The sequence below is a fragment of the Berghia stephanieae genome, chromosome 4 (genome assembly GCF_034508935.2).
Source record: "Berghia stephanieae isolate SIO BIC M18660-M18661 chromosome 4, UCSD_Bste_1.3, whole genome shotgun sequence".
NCBI lineage: Eukaryota > Metazoa > Mollusca > Gastropoda > Nudibranchia > Aeolidiidae > Berghia > Berghia stephanieae.
In genome coordinates this window covers 67,737,494-67,749,993 of record NC_088363.1, presented here as the reverse complement: position 1 = coordinate 67,749,993, position 12,500 = coordinate 67,737,494, and the positions used below count along the sequence as shown (strand labels likewise).

The 12,500-nt window shown below is 33.8% G+C and overlaps 2 protein-coding genes across 7 annotated transcripts in view; both read left to right on the top strand.

Annotated features, from left to right (window-relative positions):
• The window catches only part of LOC144971096 (uncharacterized), a 23,702-nt gene extending 22,259 nt beyond the window's left edge, over window positions 1-1,443 (top strand). For all 3 annotated transcript variants that reach the window (XM_078911488.1, XM_078911487.1, XM_078911486.1), the window contains one exon: window positions 1-1,443. This exon is cut by the window's left edge and continues 1,641 nt beyond it. The gene's annotated coding sequence lies outside the window, so the exon portion shown is untranslated.
• Window positions 1,444-4,238: 2,795 nt separating this feature from the next.
• LOC144971094 (exocyst complex component 1-like) overlaps window positions 4,239-12,500 on the top strand; it is a 42,158-nt gene continuing 33,896 nt past the window's right edge. The window contains exons 1-7 of one of the 4 annotated variants that reach the window (XM_078911483.1): window positions 4,239-4,753; window positions 7,102-7,235; window positions 8,102-8,197; window positions 8,756-8,819; window positions 9,685-9,881; window positions 11,354-11,479; window positions 12,270-12,371. In XM_078911483.1, coding sequence (XP_078767609.1) covers window positions 4,618-4,753; window positions 7,102-7,235; window positions 8,102-8,197; window positions 8,756-8,819; window positions 9,685-9,881; window positions 11,354-11,479; window positions 12,270-12,371 — 855 coding nt within the window. In that variant the 5' untranslated portion in view covers window positions 4,239-4,617. The remainder of the gene's footprint in view (window positions 4,754-7,101; window positions 7,236-8,101; window positions 8,198-8,755; window positions 8,820-9,684; window positions 9,882-11,353; window positions 11,480-12,269; window positions 12,372-12,500) is intronic. The other 3 variants (XM_078911485.1, XM_078911482.1, XM_078911484.1) reach the window with 3 other exon arrangements.

Here is a 12,500-nt window from a genome sequence, read left to right as displayed (position 1 = left end):
AAATTATTGCGCTGGTATGAACAAAACGAGAATTATTCGGAGCCTGATTTTCATAATAATTTAGTCTTATATTATTATTTCTGCAACTGTTAGATTTTATGTAAACATATTTTCAATACTGAAAGTGTATTGCCTACAACTCAAACTACAAAATTGGGAGACCTATATTGTGCGTAAATTATTCCGGTCCCTAACGGAAATCACTAGCAACTTGTTATTGTTTACGTTTGGGGCACCAACTTTACTGTTCTATAGTGTGGGCTTTGGTGCCCTATCACAGTGATAAAAAATCGAATATGCATAAGTCAGACAAGTTCAGGATATCGATTATAAAACAAACATAAATTATTCATCGAATTCAAACTTAAGTGTGATATAATTCCTTCTCAACACAGTTCTTAAAAACGTTGACATTACTCGCAGTTCTTGAAGAGGCGTAGAGAGAGTTCCAAATATCGACGGTCCTGAAAATTAAAGTAATATTTAAAGTCAGCGTCCGGTGATGAGTTTACGAAAGGCTATGGCCCTTGTGTCAGGCTGGCTATAAGTTAACAAGGGTTACAGTTCGATGCCCTGGCAATGATTTTTTAAAAAAAACTACAGCTCTTCTATGTTTTCACCGAGCAGTAAATGGATTGCTGGGTCTCGTTAGATCTAGCCAGATGAGGAGATTGGAAAAAGAACTCTTTTATTCTCCCACAACATATTTGTTTTTCATTTTGACCAGAAAACCTTAACTTCAACTATCGATCGATTAAAATAACCCTCAACTCAAAGCTGAGATTTCCAAAGAATACGAATCATTTGGTCTGTCTCTTTTTTTTTGTTTTTTTTTTTTAACTGAGTCGCTCAAATCTATTTATTCTGATCATCTGCGGGTGGTTGGATGGGAGCATCACCCTTGAATCATATACCTATGATGTTCGCATGGGTGTACGATCCGATAGTGATGTCGTTTCTTCTTCTCTTTACTAGCCTATCCTGCTTCTTTGGTTTGTGATTGTATGTATTTTGACAGGGGATATTTTTTTTCCTGTAAATCCTCTGCGTGTTTGTTCTTGGTTATTTATAATTTAGCTTATGATATCTTCAGGTTACGATTTTGATTGACACTTGTACTATTTTTGTTAGATTGCTTGTTTTTTGTTTTTTTTCAGCGGTCTCTCATATAACCTCAATTGTGTTGGAAGAGACCTAAAGCAACAAACAAACAAAAAAAAATCTGATGATCTACTGAGCTTGTACCATTTGTTTTACATTTTGTTTGGTAGATACTTGTTGGTCCGATCTTAATCTTTTAAATTTTTATTTTTATCATCTTCATCTTTATTGGTGCTAATAACCTTTAAATGTACTTTATCTTTTATGAGTTGTTTATTATTTTGATATTTTGATGTTGACTTAAAATCTAGGTTTTAACAAATAAAAATTATACAATTCAAATGGATTGATTTACGTGCACACATGTACAAGTCGAGTAACCAGACACAAAATTTGACTTGTTGAGTTTCTGTCATATTGAAAATTGTGATCCACCATCCCAATTTGGTAATTTGTCCATGCGAATCAGACATAGAAAAGTGAATTTGAATTTTAAGTGATCAGAAATACAACTTTTTAGTTTTTATTTGCACTTCAGAAATGTATACTCATTCTCCTAGATAATGAATAAGAATGTCACTAGAGTGTCATTTTTTATTATATAAACTCTATTTCTGGTAGTAAGATGCCGTCGCCTAGCATTCCACGGAGGAATATAGATAATTAATCAAACAAGATGTCTGATGTCAACAGGAATCATCCATGTTGTCCAAATGAGCAAATTGGAGGTTAATAATCATGGGTCTCGAATCCGGGACCTTCCGGGTCACAGCGCAATGCTTCACCACTCGGCCACTTCGCCTCCTGGTAGTTAGATAACCCTGACCTATTACCGTTTTGAGACTATGGGTCATATTTTATTTTGGATTGAGTTGTTTCTTTTTTGTTTTTGTATTTTTGTTTCTTTTTTTTTTTTTTTTTTGGTTGGGGGGGGGGGGGGGGGGTCGATTTTTGTTGTTATATCTTTTTTGGATTTGGTTTGTTTGTGTTGTTTTTTTGGATTTTTTTTATCGGGGTTGTTTGTTTATTTTTTTACGGCATCAATAAGGCCTAAAAAAATTGTTTTTCTTGTCAGAACAATGAATGTGTTCACCGATCCATATACTACAATCTATCTTCCTGGAGGAGGCGATGAGCAGAAAGTGATGAGAAGGAAGAAGAGGAAGAAAAGGAAGAGGGGAAGTAGAAGGAAATATGGAAAAGGAGGAAGATGAAGAGGCCGGTGGAAAAAGTGAAGAGATTAATTAATTAAGAAGAATGAGAACGAATAGGAGGAGGGTGGGGAAGAGGACAACGACGGCGACGAAGAGTAGGAGGAGAAGAATGAATGAGCGATAGAAAGAAGGAGGAGAAGAAGAAGATGATGATGAAGGAGTAGTAGTAGTAGTAGTAGTAGTAGTAGTAGTAGTAGTAGTAGTAGTAGTAGTAGTAGTAGTAGTAGTAGTAGTAGTAGTAGTTAATAAATAAATAAAATAAATGAATTAAATAAAATTCGCTTTATTCATCCCCATGGGGAAATTTGTCTTTAGGGTCTATTCCAAGGGAAGACTGGAATAGCCCAAGCGTCAGCCGCAGTGCAGCGCCGCAAAGTGAGCTAGGGCGTGGTGACTTGCTCAAGGCCACACAGTGCGGCGATTTATCGAACTCAGTACCGTTTGGGTACGAAGCAAAGACCTTACCGCTGCCACGCTGTCCCATAAAGTAGTAGTAGTAGTAGTAGTAGTAGTAGTAGTAGTAACAGTAGTAGTAATAGTAGTAGTAGAAGTAGGAGGTGGTGGTGGTGGTGGCAGTGTTGATACACATGGTGAAGGAGAAGGAGAAGAAAATTTATTCAATTGAATAATCATTGTTGTCGAAATGTATGGAATGAACGAAAATGACGTCACTCAGCTCTTTTTTTATTGTTTTTGACCAGCCAATTGTAGGAGTAGTTCTAACTATCCTATATCAATCAGATTATAAACGGTCAAGTATACACAAGCTTTTGTAAATGTTGCTGCTCGAAGCTCGAAGAAATAAATAATAATGTGAAATTGAATGTAAGCTTCAATTTAATTACAAAAACATATCAAATAAAAGTTTCGGGTTTCCCCTTTATCAACAAAACAGGATGAATGAAACACCACAATTGAATGAGATGATGTGGTAGTGGCGTAGTTAAGATGAATAAACAATACATTGGTTGGCAGGAAATATCATGCTCCTTTGTAAGGAAGCACGAATCAAAATAGAATACTAGGTATTTCTAAAAAGTGTGCAATTAATTAAGTGAAATATAAAAACGTGTAGACTGTTGTTGGAAAATAAATACTATGGAATTGAAAATAAATACCAAAAAAAAATACATAAGGGATGTCGGTATAAGTATAATCATTAGTGGCATCAGCAGTAGCAGAAGGATCAGTAAGTACTTTTAATAATAATACAACTTTTATTTCTAGCCCCTCCGACTCCCCCGGCTATCCATCGTCTATTCCTCAAATTACACACGACCACCAATACCCCCGCTATGTACTACTACTACTACTACTACTACTACTACTACTACTACTACTACTACTACTACTACTACTACTGCTGCTGCTGCTGCTGCTGCTGCTACTACTACTACTACTACTACTACTACTACTACTACTACTACTACAATTACTACTACTGATGATGATGATGATGATGATGATGATGATGATGATGATGATGATGATGATGATGATGATGATGATGATGATGATGATGATGCCTCTTTTAATAATATTAATACAACTATCCCTAACATTTAGTAAGACATTATTCCAATTCCATTTTATTAATTTTCTAACTAAATACATTTTAATTTACTTTCTATTCTGTTAGCTACATTTCCCCTCTTTAAAAAAAAAACAAATAATCGCACACCTTTTATAAATATTTATTCTAAATCGTGCCACCTTATTTAGAAGTTTATTTCCTGTCCGATCATTGTTTTGTTTATTTACCTTAATAACGCCATTTTCTCATCTCTTCTTCGTGTTTGTTTCATTCATCGTATTTATTTTGACAAAGGGGAAACCCGAAACGTCGACATTATGTTTTCGTCAATTAAATTGAAGCTTCCATTCCATTTCTTACCATGTTGAAGAAAAAGGCGAAATAATTTTGATACAACCCACCGGAAGTGGGAGGAACCTCTAGTCTCGTTAGTAAACAAGAATAAAAATGAAAACTGAAGACAACATAATCATAATCAGAGCAAATAATGAAGATTATAATAGATGGACATGAAGTAATAGCTTCCATACTATAATGTAGGCTTGGAATTTGTATAAACGGGATCAATGCAATGGTGTCCTAGTCTTTTCCAAGTGCAAATAATCATTAAATAACATAACGCCCAACTCCAGTCAGTCCAGTGAAAAGAAAAACAATTTTTCCTCTCATTCACATTTTCATACTCATATAAGTCTTCAAGTCATCAGCTTGCCTTCCTTATTTTCATCTTCCCGTCCACGGCACTGCATAATTGGAAATCAAGCCAGAATGTTGAAACTCAAACAACAGTTACAGCAAACCTTATTCCTTCCCAATGATATGCGACTTATTTCATTTATTCCTGTTTCAAAAGTACCTCGGAAAACAAACTTGAGGAAAATTAGTAGTATTTTATGTGCTGTATGTAAGTATAAATATATAATTATAAAATAAAGAAAGTTTAAGACATTATGAGGTCAGAATGAAAACGTCCAAATGATCAAACATTAACAATTAAACTTAAACTCTAAACCGTTCTGTGTTGATTGTAGAGTCGTCATTTAATTTTGGCACAACTACCATGGAACTAACCGGAACCGTATTTTAGTTTGGTTACTGACTGGGCAGAATGTTTGTAAACAGTAAAATTTGCTTGGTACTCTTTAGATAGGACTTTAGTCAATCCAAAAGTACTTTCTACCCGGTTTAACAGACCAGGCTACCCAATCACAGCCATGTGGACAGAAGGGCCAGGAAAAAATTTCGACTTATTAACCTGAGATCGACCTTACTTTTCGAAGCATGTTTTTGTTTTATAAATTAGTATGTAGGATATTATTCTATAAGGACAAATAATTCTATCCCTTCTCATTAAGGTGAACCGCACAATGACATAGAGTTTATCCAAACACTTTATGATACAAAACTATCACGCCTCTACAGCCTCTACTCTAATTTAACTTTCGGTGAATAAAAAGATGACAAACGGTATCTTGAATCCCTTTTTAAATATGCAGTGGCCACGTTCTAGGTGCCCTGAATGTAGCCTGCTGGGTGAGGCTAGGCTAGGTTTATGCCAGGGCTACCAGACGTGCGTGTCGAAAATGACCGAAATTGGCAACAATGAGAATAATAGTATTTGTTGTAAATTTGGGTGGCAATAGAGATCAAGAAGATTTAACTTTGAACATTCTTTCTATAGCTTTAATCAACTTTTAACACAAGCAGGCATCTATAACGAAAAGAGAAAAACAAAACGTTAGATGTATAAGAAACACAACATAAACTAAATCACTACACAGTATTTCTATTATTTATTTTTTATTTTTTGTAAGTTATCATTTAATTTATTTTTTTAATAATAAGAATGCATGGATTGAGCGGGTAAATTTGGAGGCAAGAAGAATACGAATGTAAATTGATAGTTTAATTTAGCAAGTGAGTAACTAAGAGAAAGAGAGGGAGAAGGGGGGGGGGGGGAGGAAAGGTTGATGAATGAATGAGAGAGAGGGGGTAGGTACAGATTGTCGTGAGTGACCTGTGCTAGGCAAGTGTGGTTAATGAAGGAGCTAATGTGCATGCTTTTGAGTAGCATATAAAGTTGGGGGGGGGGGGGGGGGGAGAAGGAGGAACTCACTACCAGTTGACGACAGGTATAATTCGATTGAATAATTTTATGGAAGTGTTATAATTGAACAATCCTTTCAATTTTCCGATCCTCACTTTTGGAACTCTCTCCCATCACATGCGAGATGTTCTGATTCATTGACAACATTCTAATTACAACTGAAATATTACCTTTTTATGCTATAACACCCACATTTGAAAAATGTGAATCATATTTCTCAGTAGTATTGTTTTTACATGTCCTTGTTACCTTGTAGAACTGTAATTGTAAAGCACTTATATCCTGTGTTGTGTGGAGAAAAGCCCTATATAAATGTTATTCATGATTATTTTAAAAAGTAGTAATATAAGTAACGGCAAAATAGCAAATGCATGACTTTGTTGAAATATAGAAAATTATGTCAGAAACAATTTGGATACACCAAGTGTTTGAAAAGACTATGACCGAAGCTTGAATAATGGCAATGACTCTACACAATACCTTATATAAACTGCCATTAATGAAGCTAGTCTGAATGTCATGAACCTAGCCTGGCCCCACCCAGCAGCCTACATTTAGGGTGCCATGAACGTAGCCACTGCGTTTTAAATAACTTTCAATCAGAAATAATGAAATAAAAAATTTTGGAGGGTTTATTTTAAGGAATATTTGATCTACCAGCTGAGCCAATGAAACTTCTTTCATCCTGATTGAGCGTTATTTAATTTTTACCTGATAATTGTCCATTCGCTGTAAGGCAACTGCTCTACCAACTTAGCCAATAAAACTTCTTTCATCTTGATTGAGAGTTATATAATTATTTTTATTTAACCTTTGGTTCCATCATTATAGTGCACTTTATGCTACAAAAGTTCATATATCACATTTAACTCTGGTGACAGAGTGTTTCAGTTTTGAAATGGTGCTGTGGAACATTTTTGAAGATTGTTTGTGAATGAAGTTTATGATACATAAAGTGAGTCTTGAGAGACTCTTGATTCTTAAGGCCAGGAGTAAAGAGGTTACAGGGTTTTGTACTATTGTAGTATTTGACTCAACTCCCCATAAAAGATTTGTGTCAAGAAAAAGAAAAATTAATATCACACTTCTGCATATAAGTTGTTTATTAAGCCCAACCAGTTTCAAGTGTTAACTTCTTCCCACAGTAACAACAACTGAGAACCCACCAGTTGTCTATGTCTATCATTTAAAAAAGTCTGATAGGGGAGACAGTTACAAGAAAAAGAATGAATGGTTTTTACGAGATCTCCGCACACTGGATGGAAAGTCAGCCGAGAAGGTAAGAAAAAATGTGACACATTTCACATCTGCGATTAACCATTTGTATAAAACTTAACTAGAAGTCAGATAATAATTGTTCTCATTGTATTTGCCTAAATTTAGATACATTAAAAAAAATATATATTGTCAAGATTATATACTCTCACACTGTATCTTTTAATGTGCATGATATAAGGGGTCCCAAGCCAAGCCAGTAGCAACACATAACATGTAAAACAAGGATTGGCGGCTTTGAGGTGGTTTTACAATTTATTTTACGACAGACAAAATTGTTTTGGCCATGTACTTGTTTACGTCTGAGTGCAGTGAGAAAATGTAAGTAAAGAGACTTTTACAAAGAACTTTTCATCCTCTAAATTGGAAATTAAATAAGGAACCTGCTGGTCGGAAGGTGAGTGTCGTATGATATGACTAATGTAAATGTTGCTGCTTGAAGCTCGAAGAAATAAATAATGTGAAATTGAATGTAAGCTTCAATTTAATTATGAAAACAGATAAAATGGACGTTTCGGGTTTCCCCTTTATCAACAAAACAGGATGATAGAAACACTACAGATGAATGAGATGATGTGGTAGTGGCATTGTTAAGATGAATGATGATTCATATTATAATGCTATTCAATTTCAATTCTTTCTATGGACTTAGATGTAACCATATTAATTTTTTAATTTCTCTATGCTCTTTCAATTTTATTTTTTATGTTTCCCATCATGTGAATTCTAATCTGAGCAACCACATCAACAGTCTGGAAATCCTTAACATTTCATCACTAGGCTTTGTCTTCAATTTCATTGTGAGCTTTAGAGATACCAGCTTTTGTCATTGAATCGGTTTTCCATTGTTTTTAATATTTTTTATCACAGGATACATGCGAATTTGATTTGGTCTTTGAAAAGAACTACAAATGGACAACAATTAGTGTGGAAGAAAAAGAGTCATTTATTTCATCAATATGGAGGGTAAATGTTTCAATGACATCTATTTTTTGACAAATTTTTGTTGATTTTACAATTTGATTGTTAGTGATGGTCTCTCGGAGATGTGGTAGAAGTATGAGATGTTTACATATCGTGTGAGATTTCCAGATGAAATATTAATGGCATAAGTAAGTTACTTGATATAATTGATTTTTTTTTTTTTGATGAGCTTTTATAAAGCGCAACATCCACTAAATGTGCTCAAAGCACTTTACAATGGGTCCCTGGCCAACATCAACATTTAACATGTAGGACAGGACATGATGCCTGTTAGGCGATATTACATTTTTTCGGTAAGAGACAACGCTGAATGTGAGTAAAGAGCCTTCTCCAAGGACTCAAATATTCTCTAAACGAGGCTCAAACCCAGGACCTTTCGATCCGAAAGTGAGTGTCATACGACTAGACTACATCGCCACACATTAATGAAAGTCAAAACTGCACAATCAATGTCATTTTTTAAAAAAGGTTACAATTGGATAAACCAGTAATTTTATTATGAATCTATATTCATTTATTGATTTATTATTTCTTCAACAGTTGAGTAACAGATTTTTGATTCAAAAACCTGATTTTGTCAACATTCATGAGAGGCTTTTAGAAGGTTTGTGTTGTCTATGTGATTCGATTTTTATTGCATAATTCCTAATAAACAATTTTTATATCACCTTTTAAATCATTATTTGTTAAGTTACGACTGAATAGCACAGCTCAAGAATTCTCGATTGTTTGCAAATTTTGTAGGCTGCGCTGTTCCTGTAGACCTGGTATTGAATTGAATCAGTGACATCTATAGAGTACTATAAGTAGACATTGAATTGAATTCAATTCAGTTGGATAGATATATTCTTTTTATCAATGTTAGTCAAAATTGGGAATGGATATCATAATATATAATATCATGCTCAATATTGGCACAATGCCTTTCAGTCAAGTCAGAATTATAAGTTCTTGGATTTCATTTTTTTAATTGTAACCTTGTATAATAAAGGAGATATATGATGTAATGACAATTTTCTAAAAAGTTATTTATCTTTTCATTTATAAATTTATTTTGGCAATTGAATATTAATCAAATGTTTTAACCAGGCGTAGTAATATGACCTCAACACTGGAGTTTTATCTACAATTATTATTTTCATATAAAGTTTTGTATAATCTTTGCTCTCTTTACTTGAGGAATACAAAAAAAAACTCCAAAAAAACAACTTTTCAATTTTAAAAATTTTACAATGTCTTGCCGCCTTTTAAAGATATTTTGTTCAAGCCAACTTTAAAGCAGCTGTACCATTATCTAATTTATGACATAATGTCTTATCAAGCCTTAAACAATTTCATAGACAAGGTACAGAGATACAAGTACCATAAATGGGCAACAACAGCATTCATTATCTGAACATTGATCCTTCTTTTCAAAAATACCTCATCTATTTTTATTTGAAACAAATACCGCAACGTACATTTGGCAGATATCAAAGACCCGCACAGCCAAGGTACAAAGTCTCCATCTGGCGATGACATCTCCATGGAAGGAGATGATTACCAGGCCCTCTCAGCCAAAGAGGAGTCGGATTTGGAGCTCCTTATGTCAGAATGCCAAGTTGCCATCAGCAATGCTGAGGCCTTCACAGAACAGTTGTCCAAACAGTTGTCAGTACTTGATGGGGTAATTGCAAAATATTTTGCTTCTTTTTTTCTTTTTTTTTTTAATTTTGCCATGGTTTGATATTCATGCATTTCGTCAAAGATATAAACAGAATAAAACTCTAAGGTTATTTTAGACTCCATCAGGGATTAGATTGGATTGAACACAGCAATGTTCACCTTTCTTGTGATGCTGTATACATTCAAATCTTATTGTCGCGAAATGTAGTTGGTAAATATTATCAGTATGTATTTAGTAAGTGTTTAAAATGTATCCCTTTTGTGAAGGACTGAATGACCGTGCTTGGGTAAGACTGTTTAAAAGTCTCATATTAGAAATAATGCTAATGAAAAGGCTTCAGATGGGAACAGTACAGACAATGGACATTTAGGAAACAAACCCTTCATCAGCTCAACCATAAACAAAGGAATGTTGAAAACAAATAAAACAAAATGTAAACATTGTTCCTTTGTTGTTGTTCTGATGGACAGTTTGTACCCGAAACGTCCATTGTACTATTCCCATATGAAGCCTTTCCATTCTCACATTTTCGTTAGTATTTTCACGATCGCAGGCTTCCACTGCTCCCTATATAAGAGACAAGGATATATTGTACTTGATTCTACCTCTGTTCCCTATTGGAAATTTTGACCTTGTCCCATTGTCTTATTTTTATAGTTAAGCTCATCTAACCTCTACCTCTACAATCTTTTGACTACCTCACTACTTTATTTTTTACTGGTACTTCAGCTGTTGTAAGGTCTACAATAAAACTAATTACAAAAACATACAAGACCTTGTTCATGTTTTTATCGCATTTTATGAAATGATTTTTAATCTTAAATGGAGTTGATCTTATGAGAAATGGTTTATGATTCTGTCATAATTGTTGTGACAGGCTAAAGCGTTTTAAAATTGATAAACTGTGTGGGGTTCCTGACTTCCCATAGTGGGCAGGGAGGTACTTACTGTGTCTTTTATCCCCTTATATCTGTTTTCCAATTAGCTTTCTGTCTTTGTCTTGGAATGAGATTATTTGGTTATGCCATGGTCCTGACTGGATGCCGTTGCCGAAAGGGAAACAGTCAAATGTACAGTTAGTTTTGGGAGATGATATTTTTTTCTTTGTAAATCATCTCTCTGTTATGTAATGTATTATGTTTTGTTTACATATTATATATGATTTGTAAACATTTGAGTGTATTTCTCTTAGTGGGAACCTGTGCTTGTGACTGGATGAGACTTTAAGGTGATCTCAAACTAAGTACTTTGATAGTGTGCTCTTGGAATCTATATCTGTTCCCTATTTGATCCAATTCTCCTTTGTCTTACTTTTTCTTGGGTGCTTTAATTGTAATTCTAGAACTTTTTACTATTCCATTTTCTTCCTTTATACTGGCGCTGATAATATGACCTTAATGTGTTTCTAGCTCCGTAAAACCCTTAAAAACAAACAAACAAATAAAATGCATGAACTCATCATTTCTTGATAGGCAAATATCCATTCCATCATGGGATCTGAAGACCAAGTGTTGAATCTTATGAGGCTTTTGGATGATGGGATCAATGAAGCAGAAGGGGTTGAGCAAAAACTGGATTCTTATGATAAAATTCTTGCTGTAAGTATCTTCTGGTCTGTCCTGATTTTTATTTGTGTCAAATTCTTTTAATTTGGTTAGGAGCATAAAATGTAGCAACCGGCATTAATCTTCATTTGGGTCGGTATCTGGCCATTTATTTAGCTTATCCCAAAAATCTTGATGATTTAACATTGTATCAGTTTGGGTTGACGACCTATTTTATATTCATCTTGTTATGCAATGTTTTATTTTTTTAATATCCAAATATACCAGAGTATTTTTTATCATATTGACTCTTACTTGTTTTCAATCTGAAAACTAACAATTTTCATTATTTTTGAAGTTTTCATTTTGTGATGTTTATCTAAAATTTTGTCAAATCTTGTGTTGCAGACTTTTAATTCATTGTCAGTTTGGTTATTGTTTTAAAAAAAAGAAAAGTCACTGATTAAAACCCTTCTCAATTTTAACAACTTTTAAACAATTTTTATCAATTTATAGTTTTGACCTCTTTTTGTAAAAAATGTATCTATTTTGTTTTTTGGAATGAATATTAGTCAAGATAAATGGGAATTTAGGCTATGATATTGTCAGAGGCTTGAAAAAATTATCATTCATTTATTTGTTTGTTAATTGTTTGTTTTTGTTTTGTTTTGTTTTGTTTTTTGTTTTTAATAATTATTTACCTCGTTATCCCCACATTTTTTTAGGACACCATGGATAAACCTATCTTTTGACGATTATGGCAACTTTTAAATTTCCATTTAGATAAGAAAAGATTTGTGTATATATTTATATTACGACCTACCTATTATTTTGGTCTTATCAGAATGTGAAGGAGCAGATGGAAGTCATGAGAGACAAAGACACCCTGATGACTGTCAAAAATACCAATCATCAACGTTTGCTGGAAGACCTACAAAGCCTTGTTGTGAGTCTATTTTGATAGCTTACCTACTACCTTTTCCATTGTATGATCAACCATTTAGGTATTACCATTAATTTTGTCAATCATCTCACTCTTATCTACATGATCCTTGGCTGCTTGTAGAATGATGTT